At 40.9% G+C, this 15514-nt stretch overlaps 1 protein-coding gene across 1 annotated transcript; it reads right to left on the bottom strand.

Moving 5' to 3' along the window:
* Window positions 1-830: 830 nt before the first annotated feature.
* Window positions 831-13945, bottom strand: LOC124268055 (electron transfer flavoprotein subunit alpha, mitochondrial-like). The gene is made up of 10 exons (XM_046703063.1): window positions 13842-13945; window positions 11922-12071; window positions 11220-11301; window positions 10339-10421; window positions 3904-4003; window positions 3101-3211; window positions 2608-2709; window positions 2197-2348; window positions 1818-1964; window positions 831-1050 (listed from the first exon to the last, which is right to left on the bottom strand). Exons 1-10 carry the CDS (start codon window positions 13878-13880, stop codon window positions 1012-1014), a joined length of 1005 nt encoding a protein of 334 aa, XP_046559019.1. The 5' UTR covers window positions 13881-13945; the 3' UTR covers window positions 831-1011.
* Between the last annotated feature and the right edge of the window lie 1569 nt (window positions 13946-15514).

The raw sequence follows: 15514 nt of genomic DNA, 5'->3' as shown, positions 1-15514 counted from the left end.
AAGGGCTGTAACTCTGTAAATAATTGTAGTACGGTTTCTGTTTTGGTACTCCATCAAGGCATTCATGTCCTGAAAACACATATGAAATTTGGTTTACCTATCTATAACGGGTTTTGAGACGGATGGATGGTGCTCAAACCAATATCCACTAGTAATATACTGTCGCTGGCACTGCGGTAATTATATTCCTCTATTGCAAAACATACCTGGTTGTATCAGTGACCGATAGATATACATTAGTTAAAAGAACTGTCTCCTTCTCCCACACTCAACAATGTCAAAGTGTACCTAGTAATTGTAAAACTGTTCAGGTATGTCTGTCTATAAGACATTTCTGTCCATGAAAATACATCAAGAAATTTAGTTACACATCTGTCAGTATATTCATTCAATTTTAATCCTTCTCACTTTAAATAAGCACAATATCCCCCATCAAATAAAATCCATTCATGTTTAAACCTACATTCTGCAATATTCCAACTGTATCATGTCTGCCTGTAAGTATCACAGCTGGACCTGACAAGTGACAGCACTGTGATGTCACTGACAATCCGGTGACTGATATTATGAACAATCATTTACACCACTGGAGTGCCAGGACAACAATCACACAGAGCCTGAACATCTGATCCATGAAGTATTCTTTTCCGATGAACATAGGTCTCTCGGACCCACTGTAACCCAGAATCCACACTGGGATGACAAAAATAACTGTCAGTGCCATTAGCAAATCTTGCCAGCTGATGGATCAAGGCACAGCTTAACAAGTAATGGCAGGAGGAAAGAGAATTTCCATCGGAATGATGGCGTACACAAAACCAACCAACATGTTCTGGGATAAGTGCAATTTATTTCATTCACTCAACATTCACAAAGTTACTTGTACACACCCTCTGAATAAATTGGTGACATACATCAGAGTATTCAAATCGAACACAGACATGTTTAGCATACAGTGTATCACAGCCCGGCAGTGACAACCCCTCAACTCTCACACCACCACAGCATTGCTCACTTCTTGTCAACTAACTCGGACATCTCGGGAATAACCTGTGGAAGAGATGTTTGCTTGTTAGCCATAACACAGATTTGTATAAACCATGTTCCTCCATCAACAAGAATAACACACACTTTTCAAAATAGTATCTAGTTTCAAACGTCAAATACAGCTCATTTGACATTACATGTTGCACAACAACGCTTACAAACAATATTACTCAGCAGTATTATGTGTGAAGCTGGGATTTTTAAGTTTCATTTTAGTTATACACAGCTCTATTTCACTACTTGACTAAGAATCAACATGTGTCACTACTAGGCGTGTCACGATACACCAATCTCACGATACGATACTTATCACGATTTTAAGGTCACGATACAATACGTATCGCTATACATAATTTTCGCGCCTTTTCATAGCATTACCTTACCAGCAACGTACGCGCACTCGCTGATTGGTCCATCAAAATAGTCTAGCCAATCACAAAAGCTGTTAGTTTCCAACCTATTTTTTAAGTAAAGCTAGCTACATCTATTTATCGGAGCGGTCTCGTATAATTTTACTATCAAGACTTTGAAGGAGATGGATATAGCATAAAAATTTGAATCGATAAAGTTTTAAAATAGGAATCGATACACGCAAGCATGTATCGCGTATTGTATCGTCAGTAAAAATGTATCGATGCATCGATACATTCGCGTATCGCGACACCCCTAGTCACTACGACACTGCGTATCAGCCCAGTGAGTTTGAGGTGATAAAGAACTGGTGATAGGTACAGGTTGGGTAGCACAATCAGGGTGGATCCCTGCCTCACCTTGAACAGATCAGCTACAAGTCCATAGTCTGCCACTTGAAATATGGGAGCTTCTGGGTCCTTGTTAATGGCTACAATGATCTTGCTATCCTTCATCCCAGCCAGGTGCTGGATAGCCCCTGAGATTCCCACAGCAATGTAGAGGTCCTAGTGAGAGACGTCAGTCATCACCACCAGTAGATGGGCATTTCAAATTCAATTTATAGGTACATTATTGGACATATTATAAGTCATAAAGAATTTAGTATTGTCTTCAAAAACTTGATGCCTAACATAGGATAATGGAAATAAATACATATTTTCAATGAATTGTGATTCTTCATTTTTCAAATTCACTTTGGAACTATCAGCTTTTGATTGTGCAGTTATTTCCACTCACTGGCGCTACAATCTTCCCTGTCTGTCCAACTTGCATGTCGTTGGGGACGAAGCCTGCATCAACTGCAGCGCGTGATGCTCCGACAGCTGCCCCCATCTTGTCAGCAAGATCATACAGCATCTTGAAGTTTTCACCATTCTTCATACCACGCCCTGAAGCCAGGAAGGTAACCCAGGTAACACAACATTTTCATATACATGCAGATTGAATTCCCACACAACGTACACTAGGTTACCCTCACATCACATCAAGGGAAGTAACTGTGGTAACCATTGAGTTTCATTTCAAACGCATTGGATTCCTACCAAGATGGAATAATGTATGAGAATATTTAGGCATCTAAAGGCAATTTTCTTACATGGCAGCTAAAGGTGAGGTACACTTTTCCTTTCCAAGACTTATTATTCCTACCTCCTGATATAACTGACTTGGCACTGGTGAGATCGGGTCTGTCACTCTTGCTGAGCTCCTGGGACACGAACTCTGATGTTGCTGAAGGAGTGGCGGCAGGAGCTGGGAGAAGAACAAATACAAATCAGATGAGGGACCATAAAACAGTAAAACAAATCACTTTTAACAATTTTTTCTTGGAACAGAATTAAATAACACATGCATGTAACATATTGCAATGAGGAAGAGGGAATGCTCTTTAGAACTGCTTAGGAAGTAAGTACCTCTCATTCAATGAAATCAAAAGCAGGCAATAGTCCCATGAAAGTATGCTAAACTAGACACAGAAATATGTTTTGGTCTTAATGGTTGATAGGTCAGTTCGTTTTGTTTAGGCCTAATGACTGTTTATGCTATATGCCACACATTTCTAAGCATTATGATACATATAAATCACTGACCAAGGTCAAAACCCAATACATTATGAAACAACAACACTGTGGTGATGTGATACCTTGTTCCTGTGCTGCTGAGCCTGAGCTTGGGTCTGCTGCATCAAAGGCTGTTCCTCGCACTGTGATCACCTTCACGCTGTCATTTGACTTCAGGGTCTGAATTGCATTGCCTACAAACACAGACACCACACACTCAACTCAGCTACACACAACGTGTAGTATCAAACAATGTAGAATACCATGATGCATGCTAGATATCTAAACGTACAGAAATAGTGAAGAGAAACAATTTTATGGATAGACAAATTCTTCATTGCAATAAATGTGATGTTTCAGTATAGATGCTAACAAGCCAGTGATACACAACAGTATGGACAAAGACAATTTATACATGAAGGATAGTTGAGTTTAGACAATTGAAGAGGTTGATGCACTCTGTGAATACATTACTGATAGTTGTTGTGATTGTTAGCATCAACACCAAAATGTCGCATCTGTTGCAACAAAGAAGCTGTCTATTAAATATGTGTTTCCCTTCATCATACCAGTTTTTAAAAAACACTTAATTTTTAATGAAGAAGTAACAGAAATAGTGAGTGAGTTGGGTTGTATGCTGTTTTTAGCAATATTCCAGCAATATCATGGCTGGGCACACTTGAAATCTGGTATACAAATATACCCACGTTGGTGTGACGAGAGAATGCTTTAACCACTAGGCTACCCCACAACCACTTATAAAGGAACAGAAGTACTACAGTGCTATAACAGTTACCAGACTAAAGATAAATCATATTTATATAGTTAAAATTCATTTGTGCCTGTTAATCAAATGAACAGCCCTTAATGCTGTAGATCAACTAACCTGCATATATTGAGCGGACAAATGTGTCGGCAGCCTGGATACCAATAATATCAGAGATTGGTGACACATCAAGCTTAGCTGCTACCCTTGGTGCTAAGCTCTGTAAAGACAAAAACTCATATCTAGAGAAACAGAAAGGACAATATGAAAGGGTTACAATGTCCACACAGTATAATGTAATTTTTCAAGTAAAATTGATATTTTTATACTTATCCTGACTCATGATCTTTTGCTTATCTCCCTTTCCCTAATGAGTCAGGATAAGTATAAAAATATCAATTTTACTTGAAAAATAACATATTTTTTCTTATCCTGACTCATGATCTTTTGCTTATAGAATCCTGCGGATTGGTGGTGGGTCAGGCCACTTCCTGGATTCATCAGCTGTCCTTAGGTACGTCCTGTATCCCACCCATGGGAATTGTGAAACGGTATTTCCTTGATCCTATTCTTCCAACTACCGTTATAACTGGGGGGACCACTCTTTTGTCTTACTTCAGTCTCAGACAAGTTGAATCATGTTGATTCATGTGGCTTCAGATAAACTAGTATCTTCTTATTACTAGATATCTTATAACAACCCATAGATTATGATAAGATCTTTATCATAAATGAGTTGCGACCCCTTCACGTACAGGTAAGATCTTTACCCATACAGGATCTTTAATCACTCATGCTAGCCTGTTCTAGACTGTGCGCATGGACTTTCAAACTAATACTTTTCCTTAGTAAAAGTTATCAACAAGTCAAGGTGATAAAGGGTGAGATTTTCCAACTCAGCGCGCCTTTGAGGAACCGTTAGTTGCTGTGCTACAAGAAGAGGCCCAAATTGGTGAATGCCTGAGACGTCTTCAGTGGCTTTGTCTCGGCGGTAGTGGTTGGCAAACACTGTGTCCGACTTCCAAAAGCAGCCCTCCATAATTGCTGGTATAGAGCAATTTCCGTGCAGAGCCAGAGTGGACGCCAGTGCTCTGACTTCGTGTGGGCTGGAAGCTCTAGGAGGTTCTAGTCCTGCTGCTTTATAGGCTCTCAATATGACGGCTCTCATCCAGAACGATATCGTCGTTCTTGAGACTTCTGCTGATGTCTCTGTTGATAATGGGATGAACAGGCGCGCTTGAATTTTCGTCTCCTTGTCTCAGTCTTTTGAAGATATATCTTCAGGGCTCTGACCGGACACAAGGATAGGTCTTCTATATCCTCTGGTCCGAGGATTGTAGATAGCGCTGGTACATGGAACTGAATATCTGGCTGACCAGGTAGTTGGTTCTTGGCAATGAAGTTCCATCTAAGTCCTAGATGTACTGCAGCATGTTGCCCCGTGTCGAATCTGGTTCGACCAAAGTCCAGCGCATGTATCTCTGATATTCGTGCTGCCGTGGCTAGCGCAAGCAGGAACAGAGTCTTCTGTGTCAGCAACTCGAAGGTAGTCTGGTATAGAGGTTCGTAGGCATCACTCGTAAGATGACGTAGAATTACATTCAGATCCCAGGCCGGAGCTCTGAACTTCTTTTGCTGGTCCTCCAGTTTAAAAGATCTCAGCAGAGCAAGTAATTCTGGTACTTTCGTCAACTTGATGCCTGTTTTCATGGTAATGACTGTACTGATGGCAGCGAGGTATGTAGATAATGTCGAACCTTTCAAATGTCTAGTCTGTCTCAGATGACACAGGTATTCCGCCACTTGAGGATGAGTAGCTTTCATTGCAATGAAGCCTTTCCGCCTTGCATAAGTCTCAAACTTCAGCCACTTGTCATCATACATGTTACGAGTAGATCTGCGTAACGCTAGCGTTACTGCCTTGGCTGCCCTGGCAGAGTATCCTCTTTTCCTCAAACATGTTTTGATACGGTCCACACGTGTAGCTGGAACGCTGTCGGGTTCCCGTGGACTTGCTTGGTGTGCGGATGTATGAGTAGGTTCGGCCAGTCTGGTAACTTGATTGTTGGACTTCCGAGATCTTCTATTAGGTCTAGGAACCATACTCTCGCTGGCCAGTATGGCGCGACCAAAGTCAGTTGTAGCGCCTGTGTCTGTTTGATCTTCAGCAGAACCTTCGGTAGTAGTAGTAATATTGGGGGTGGAAACGCGTAAGCGTTTAGTCCTTCCCAAGATATGCTCAGTGCATCTGTTGTCCAGGCTTGAGGATCTGGAACTGGTGAGACAAACGTCTGTAGTTGCTTGTTGAACCCCGTGGCAAACAGGTCTATGCATGGGGATCCTATTTCCCTTGTGATGAGCCGGAACGCTTCTGGATGGAGCATCCATTCCGTAGGTGACGGGTGCAGTGGTCGGGAGAGAGGCGTCTGCAAGTACGTTCTTGGCTCCGGGTATGTGACACGCCTTTATCCAGATATTTGTTTCCTCCGTGATGTGGAACAACTGGAATGTGAGCTGTAGAAGGCTTGGAGACCTTGTGGTTCCTTGCTGATTTATGGAGAATGCAACTGTAGAGTTGTCCGTGTGGACCATCAGCATTTTGTTGTTCAGCGAGCTCGACCATAGTTGTAAGGCGTTGATCACGGCTTTGATCTCCAGCAGATTGATGTGAAGATGCTGCTCTATTTTGGACCACCTCCCTGATGCAACTAGATTGTTGAGATGCGCACCCCAGCCTTGTATTGAAGCGTCTACGTAGAGATGTGTGTCGAAGGCCGGCTCTTGTAAATAGGTCCCTCCGCAAACGTTCGACCTGTGTGTCCAGCACAGTAGATACCTCTTGAGGTTGTCTGGCAGCAAGATTGGGTCGACGCTGTCTAGATGTTTTGTCAGGAACTGTTGCAGCAGTCTTAGTTGTAACCTTCCTGTGCAAGTCAAGTCCTGTGCCGAGGTTAGTAGACCGAGTAGAACTTGCCATGATCGTAGTGTTAACGGAGAGATGACTGCTAGTGGAATCATGACTTGTATCTTGACCCAACGATCTTCTGGGACGACAATACGATTCTGTGTTGTGATAAACCTTATCCCCAGAAATTGCAGATCTTGTTTTGGTTCCAACTCTGACTTCATAAGGTTCACCAGCCATCCTAGTTGAGTGAGCAACTTGAAGCGTGAAGTTCAGCTGTAGTCTGAGTTGACTGGCATCTTGGTGAACCTGAATTCCAGTCGTCCAAGTAGAAGGCATTGCGTAGACCTCGATGATGTAGATATGCGATTATAGGCTTGGTTACTCGTGTGAATAGCTACGGAGCCGAAGATATTCCAAACGGTAGGACGTTCCATTGGAAGTGCTGCCCTCTGAATAGGAATCGTAGATACTTTCTTGATTCCGGATGTATGGGGATGTGTAGGTACGCATCCTGCAGGTCTATGCTGGCCATGTAATCTGCTGGACGGACGAGTAGTCTGAGTTGAGGTAGGTGGATCATTCTGAACCTGTCTGGTTTCAGTAGATAGTCTTTGTTGAATTTGAGCATGTTGTAAATCAGTCTGAACTTCTCCTTGGAGTTCTTCTTTGGTACTAGAAAAATTGGGGAGTAGAAGCCTGGAGTGAGATGATGCTGATCTATTATCTCTACCGCCTCCTTCATAAGTAATGCGTTGATGGCTTCTTGTAGTTTGTCTGCCTGCTCCTCTGCATAGTCAAAGACCATCGGGCTGAGGGTTAGCGGAGGTGAGGCCTTCTCGTAGTACTTGGGAGACGTAGTCGTCCTCTAGTATTCCCAAATTTGTCCAGTACCTTTGTAGACGTCCACCCACTGTCGATGGTTTTACAGGAACGGCTGGGGGTAGAAGACTCCAGTCATTCCGAACCCTGATATCAACGTCTAGTTCCTCTGGATCCTCTGGGAGTGCGGCCTCTCCCTGAGTTTCCTCTGTAATTTCCAGCGCGACGAAAAGATCCTTTGCCGCCTCTGGAGCTGGAGTACTTCTTATCCTTTGCCTTCTGTATGCCGGAATATTTGGACTTGCTGTTATACTTTTGTGAAGTATGACGGATGACGTTGGCCAGAGTATCTATGGATTTTATCATCATAACTTCTCTAGAGTCGTGCGTAGCTTCCTTAGCTGCATCGTCTATTTGTCCTCCAAAGATAGTAGGCGCCTCCCATGGAGCTCTCAGTAGCGGTTGGGTGAATCTGTCACTCCATGAACAGGATGCAAGTGGCCCTTGTCTGCGTAGTAAAGTGAGACCTGCAGATATAGATGCCAGATGGTCCGATAAAAAGTATTGGTCCTTCTTCTGAGTTATGAGCGCCGAATATATCATTCTGTTGCTAGATGTATCATTTCGTGAACCTCTGTGATGTGAGCTTTCTCTTCGCAAACGTCTGTCTCTAGATGTATCCCTTCGTGAACGTCTGTGATGTGAGGCTTCTCTTCGCGAACGTCTGTCTCGTGATGAGTGACTTCGCGAACCTCTGTGAGATCTTGATCTAGAGCGGCTAGGTGTAGGAGATGGATCCTTCGATGTTCTCGAACGTTGAGGGTTCGCAGATGTAGAATGATGAGTAGGCATCTCATGTCTTCTATCCTCCTCCAAGATGACAGGGTCATCCGACTGTGGAGACCTTCGTAAAGGTGTACGTTCGACAACATAGTCTTGAGATGTAGTTCTCTGAGGAGTAGGTTGGCGCAGGTCAGTAGGTTGGTGCAGGTCTGTAGGTTGGCGCACGGTGTCGGTAGATGAGAGGCTTCGCTGAGCCTTGGCTTCTTCCTCGAACCTGCGTTCCATCATGGTCATCATGTGGTTGGTGAATTGTCTCATAAATTCACCCGGGGTCAAAGTTCTGCGTTGGTTGAAGCTGCTGTGGTGTAGAAGAAGCGTTCGAGAATGCTGATGAGTTGTGTGCCTTGACTTCACTGCGTTGAGAGGTAGGTGGTAGTTCGTCAAAAAGTTGTCCTGCTGTGACTGTTGCAGGAGAGATCTAGTAGTTGTAGACGTCGACTGAGTCGCTGATCTCATAGGTACTTCGGGTAGAAGTAGTGGGGGATCATCAAAAACGTCTACTTCATGTCGAGGTAATATCTCTTCGTTGAAGGATTTCTGATGCGTTGACTTACTAGCCCGCATGGATTTACCCTCCAATCAGGTAATAGATGCTTTCTTCTGCGATGTAGAAGAGGATGACGTCTTTTTCATAGCTTGAGTCAGAGTCAACTGCGTTGTAGCCGATCTCTTCTTAGCCCCCATACCAGCAGACTGCCCCTGCAACGTACTCAACATAGCACCAGTATTATGAATTTCAGCAGTAGCAAGCAACATACGGTTTGCAGGCTGATCTCCTGTTTTATCAGGCGTGACTTGAGATGACTTCCTCACCCGATCCATGGCACGTCTATAGATATAAAACAAATATCGATTAAATTGTAGATTTGATAAATCAACACAATAAGTACAGCGCAAGCTGGAAGAACATGGTTTTATGCACGAGGGGCATTAGGGGTGAGAATCAGCCACGGATAACCTGTGCCTGCAAACACTGCAAGATTTCATGAAATGTAAACGTTACATAATGATGAAATTATGACACAAATACAAATAATTTTTACAATATTTTTTACATATAATACAATGTAGTTATTGCCAAATCCATACACAGCATAATTTTGAAGAATAGGATCTAAATAAAAGGATATAATGCCGTATATGGGACTCCAGTGCTCGCCCAACCATCCACTTGGGAGAAAAGGGAGAGAGTGACAAGTAAGGCTGGTCACATGACTGTTTGCACGGGAAAGGGCAAAAGGGAAGTAACTCATGGGTGAACTGTAGTTTTACGTCAGCTTCGGGAACTTCAAGGGATTCAAGTGTTCCACTACCATTCGCAAGGGAAAGGGAGATAAGCAAAGATCATGAGTCAAGATAAGAAACAATTATGTAAATATTACTGTGGACAGAAGATATATTGTACTGACTTATGAGTAATTGGGTGAGTTTTTTGTAATTGACACAGTATCTTTATCATGTGTTATTCTAATAATTTTTCTCTATTCCTCTTAAAGATCTCAAGATACAAACAGTAGGGCTGCAACGAATACACTATTTGGCGAATATGATACGTATCACGAATATTGGGTAACGAATACGAATAATTATTCATGAATACAATATTATAGTTAATTGATTGATGCACAAAGTGGAACGCTCATGTTGATAGTGTTAATTTGTCACAGCAATAACCAATGATCTCATGACACTCAAATTTGGTATGTAATAGTTAGTCAACAGCACCATGTGCGACCTTGGCAAACTAACATAACGTGCGCTACTACAAGGCTAGTACATATTCCATTCTTGCATATCTCACTTTAAAAAGGACATAATGGTTCAAGTAAAACACAATCCCTTAAAAAAATTGCATATATTTGTTAATATTCGGTTCTGGTGACCACGAATAACGAATTGAATTCATGAAGGGCTACAGTTTGATTCACCTAATATGCGAGTGAATCGTAACAGCCTTAACAAACAGCATAAATACTGAATATTACCTTTCCAAGTGCTGTGGAGCCTGCCAAGATGTGTGTGAAGTTGAACTGGCTCTGTGTGGCCAGTACAAGGGGAGTTAAGGCCTCTGAAACATAAAGAGCAATACTCACAACAACAGAATTGAATCCCCTGGATTTTGTGAACGCACAGTCTTTTTTCAGTTTTCCTTTTCACAAAGGATAGTGAGTGATTGAGTGAATGAGTGACTTGGGCTTTACATGACTTCTTACAGGACACAAGAAATATGTTTCATACATTGTCCGAATTTGGGAATCAAACCCTGGGGTTTAGTGCAATCAGAAGATGCTTATATCACTAAAACACTCTTGAACTTAATAGTTACCCTAAACATTGGCAAACGTTTCTCTGACAAAGTTCAACAGACAAGTTACTTAGTACAAGTAAGCATAATTTTACTGTCATGTTAATAGTGTTGACATATACCCACATGTGTATGAGTTATTCAACAAACAGCAAGGTTACTGTAGCTACCTGCTTTACACTTTCTGACTAATTTACTGCATGAGTACAAAGTTTACAATAAAACAGATTTGTAAACTGGACAATGTGATCCCTGTGTATTTTTGAACAGATATGTGCAATGATTAACATCATGCTGTCTCATCTAACATGTGGTATGTAGGGGGACATATTGTTAAAACACAAACCACACACATGTAACAAACCCTCAGATTTTATTGATAATTCAGTTTGTATATTTGTCAACCTAAACATCTCTAAGCAATTCCTGCCATGACTACACAAAATGATATTCCATGTATCCTATTTTTGTCAGATGACACTTCATCAAACTTACGTATGGAAGTTATTTTCATGATAAGATTACAACACAAGTCATAGTACAGTTAATGTAGAAACTGACCTGGGAGAAACCCCTTGAAGGCATCATTATCAGCCAGGAGGACCTTCTTCACCCCTGCTACCTTGCTTACCTCCTCTGCAACCTGTGAATATCAAACACACTCTTCACTCAGCAGCATTCTAAGGAAGAAAACGCATCAAATCAACGCATTCTATGTTTATATGCTCAACGAGAAAACCCTGTACAGTGGAAGCCCTCTAAACCGGCAGCCCTCCAATCCGGTATACTCTCAATATCGGCACTAGAACTTGGTCCCGGTAGAAGCTAAATTATGATCATAAACCGCCCTCTAAACCAGCACACCCTCTATACCGGCATTTTGTGCCGGCCCCAACGAATGCCGGTTTAGAGGGCTTCCACTGTATATATTTGGTGGAGTGAAACGTGGCTAATCTGGACTACAGTCTTTCCTGAGAAAGTTTCCACATTACCATGTGTGTGGAATAACTATGGTTTGGGCTTTTCTAGTATTTGGAACTAATTACTCTTTGCGGGCAAATTGGAAAAGTATTTTATTTTTTAACAGGGCATCTTTTTAGGTCTATAGGAAATTCAACACAATACATCAACATTGCACTCAAAGCATTTATTTTAAGTCTCTTTTTCTCTACTGGCCCTGTACTTAGTAAAATATATATTAATACGTGAAGATCAATATTATTATATTGAATCATGCATGAGGCTTCAATTTTCAAGAGTTACCTTAGCACACTGTGATCCCGCTACAAGACAGGAGACCTCACCACCCAGTTTTGAAGCAGCTGTGATGGTATTGAGAGTGATTGGAGTCACCTTCTCATTGTTGTGTTCCACAACTACCAGTGTGCTGTTGAATCTCTTGTAGACATGCACCTGCAAATGATGCCAGTTACATACAGATGTATATCACAGATCAACATAGATATTTCACATGGAATGACACAAAACGTTACAAGGGAGCACTTTTAGAATACAGCACAACTTCTTGTGAGAATGATATCTGCTATGGGTCACACATCACATAGATGCCACTGAGACAAGCAGCCAGTTTTGTAAGAAACTGTTAGACGTGAACTTGTAACCCTCGGAATGTTAGCCTGACAGGTAACAAACTGAGCTATGTCCACACTGTCAGGTTGTGGCTAAATTTAATAATCAGACCTGCTGATGCTGTTACAGAGAATTATGCAGGTCACAGGTAAAGACTGTGAGACATGTTGTCTACAGACACTTGCAGGTGATCCCGATACCATTTGGCATACTCATCTGAATCCATAACCTACAAGATACTGAGTGGAAGGAGCTGATATAACTTGTAACGGCAGGTCATAGCAAGGAACAGGGAAGGTTTAAACATGGCTGTTGATGCAAAGAGCATGAGTTGGCTTTTGAATCATTACAGATCAACTGAAATTGACCTTAGGTGAAAATTCCAGGACATTTTTCATTAGTCAGAATTGTTTACACAAAGGCATTACATCCTATTCTAACAATGTATTTTTTGCAGGAAAAATATAAATGCAACCGAAAAATTAGCCCCTTAATTCTCCAGTACATCTCTTTGTCGTCGTTTTTACAGGAACCTAAAACTCTTATAACTGATAATTGCAAAAGATGTCCCTCGATGGATAGTATTCGGACTGATAATGTTTAGATGTGCGCAGATTCAATATATAGAGCTACTTAAAGAATTTGGTTGCATAAAAATGAGAAACATGAAATAAACTAATAATACACACATTGATAATCCTTTTAACCTAATGGAGTAAGTTGAACTGAAATATGAACTATACATAAAACATCAGTGCTTGCCCTTGATTAAAAAATGTGCCACTGCATGCTATATGCTTTTAACAAATACTGAAAACCCTCAACATCACTTGGCTTATTCAATAACATATATAGAGAGATGATAAATCACTGAGAGATGCTTCAAAAACCCCAGCAGATTCACCATTGAGTTTTATAAACAAATTTCGCAAATTATGACAAAGGGTATTGTAAGATGTGTTTGTAAAGTTTGAGGTGCAAAAATCTAAAGTTAGGCCAAAAGGCATGGCACTTGGTAGTAAGTAGTAATGCCTATCAGAATCCTTAAGCTGCAATCAACAGTATCTTGACCCTGTCCAAAATGGGGCATCAGTATTACCATAGTTACTGTAGCCTGGTAAATAAAACAGAAATCTCTTTTTTTATTTCATATACCAAAACATCACAATCGTTCAGTCGACACACAATGTAGATAACATGCTTTATGTTTCGAACTGTTAGGTAACTAAAGAACCCCAAAAGGCAGTATATGTCATCTTGAGGTCAAAGTCCAACGTTCGAAGAATTCATAAAGCGTAAGCTTTCACCAGTATGTTTCGCAAAGGTTGCGACATTAAACTGATCCCGTTAAACTTTAAACTGAACAGGAAACGACTGAATCAAAATATGTGCAAACATGAAAATAAACGGAGGCAGTGCTGTTGTATAACAAAAATAAACATGTTATGAAAGCGAGATGTTGATCAGTCAGTGCTTGTATATCGACGATACTTTGGTTCGGTAGGGGGAGGTTTGTTACCACGTAACATTGATAAATGTTACATGTGACGTATGTCCAGTAGAATAGTGTAAAAAAAACACAGATATGCTTACACCCCTCCGTGCACCCTGTAGACATGCCCTGGAAAACATCGCTGCCAGTTGCTGTCTGCTGTGTTAGTGGTAGAATATCGTTCGCCCGGGTCAAGTTGAGGTTACTACTATTTTCCAAACGAATATTTACAATTTTTTCAAAATATATTCGCTAAATAAGCACAATAGCTACAAATCATAAAAAAGTAAATTACATTTTAGACCATAATTGTAATTGTATATTTCAATGTACTTGATGACAATGTAACTGTCTAGATTTTGTTTTGTTTAATAAATCCACACTGTTAACCGAATAAGTGGTTACATACTTGGTCAAGGCCGACAAGGGGAAGTTATTTTCAATTTGTCCCAAGTACAAGATGTGTCACAATGTGACGCGTTCGAACCACCTGATGCCCGTATCCATCGTTTTTGTTTTTTACTAACTTTATCTTAAGGACTAGAATACATCATTATTCTAAAGCCAGAAATTCGTTTACATAATAAGATTCCTCGGTGATTAGTATGATGCATAGGACAGTTAACTAATTAATATTGCTATGAATTGTATATTATGCTTTGCATACTATCGCATATATTCCTTCGCATTATGATGTAAAAACATCATAAGATGCTATGACTATAGAAAAAAAAGGATACGTTTATCACAGGGAGTATATTTGGTAAAGTGTTTTATCGTTATGTAACAAGACGTTTTGGTTCGAAGATTTTCTAACAAGCCGATCGTTTTACATGAATGATACTCGACCTTTTTTCAAAGTTGGCACTCTGTTATGAAGATATTAGAAATACAATACATACATATGCTATATTTACAACAACATAAACTACTTAACCCGTGTGGCGAATTTACACATTTCTGAAAACTGCCATGTGTGTTATACTTGGGATTGCACCTCAGTAAAACACGATTTCCAGTACTTGATCACTTTGTAAAATGCACCGTTTATTCATAGCTTTGGATGTTTGGATCTACACTACCAGCTGTCCGCCTTCCATTTTATGTAGAAGCCGCGTTGGCTCAGTGGGTCAGCTCGCTGCCTTTACGTGCTGGCGATCAGGCGCCTGCCTCTGAGACTTTGGGTTCGAATCCCGGATGGGACTCAATCCCAAAAGTACTATAACCTGTACTTTACTGGAAAAGTGTAATCCCAAATATAGCACGTTACTTAAAAGGCATAGTTTATTCATAGTTTCAACCAAACCCATTTTACCATTCCCGTTTCGTGATTGTGGATTCTTTCTGTGTTTAACAGCTTCTCCGCCCCCATTGATAATGTATACGTTGTTGAATTTCTTAAAAATACATTTTATGGTTGTTTGTGTATTGTTAGGAATAACAATCTGATTGACATCTGAACCAGCCTTGTGGAAATACGGGAGTGATTGCGCATATTTTAAGAAAAACTATGAAACGTCTTTTTCTACGTGATACTTGAGTGATAGTTTCGGCGACGTTTTGACTTACTACGTACAAAGACACAATACCAAATGGTCAAGGGCTGTTTAGGGATGGACACTTTCCAGTCACAGGAGTGGCTTTAATATAGGCAATTCCGCTTTGTCCCATCTGTAATTGTAACCCGTTTCCTAGCCTGTACTGGAATGGCATCAAATGAATTTACTTTAATGGGTGAAAGATCAGACCACATTCTCTACAAAACATACATACA

This window comes from Haliotis rubra, unplaced genomic scaffold (genome assembly GCF_003918875.1).
Source record: "Haliotis rubra isolate DU_JTF1 unplaced genomic scaffold, ASM391887v1 Scf136, whole genome shotgun sequence".
Classification (NCBI taxonomy): Eukaryota; Metazoa; Mollusca; class Gastropoda; order Lepetellida; family Haliotidae; genus Haliotis; species Haliotis rubra.
This window is presented reverse-complemented; position numbering and strand designations above follow the sequence as displayed.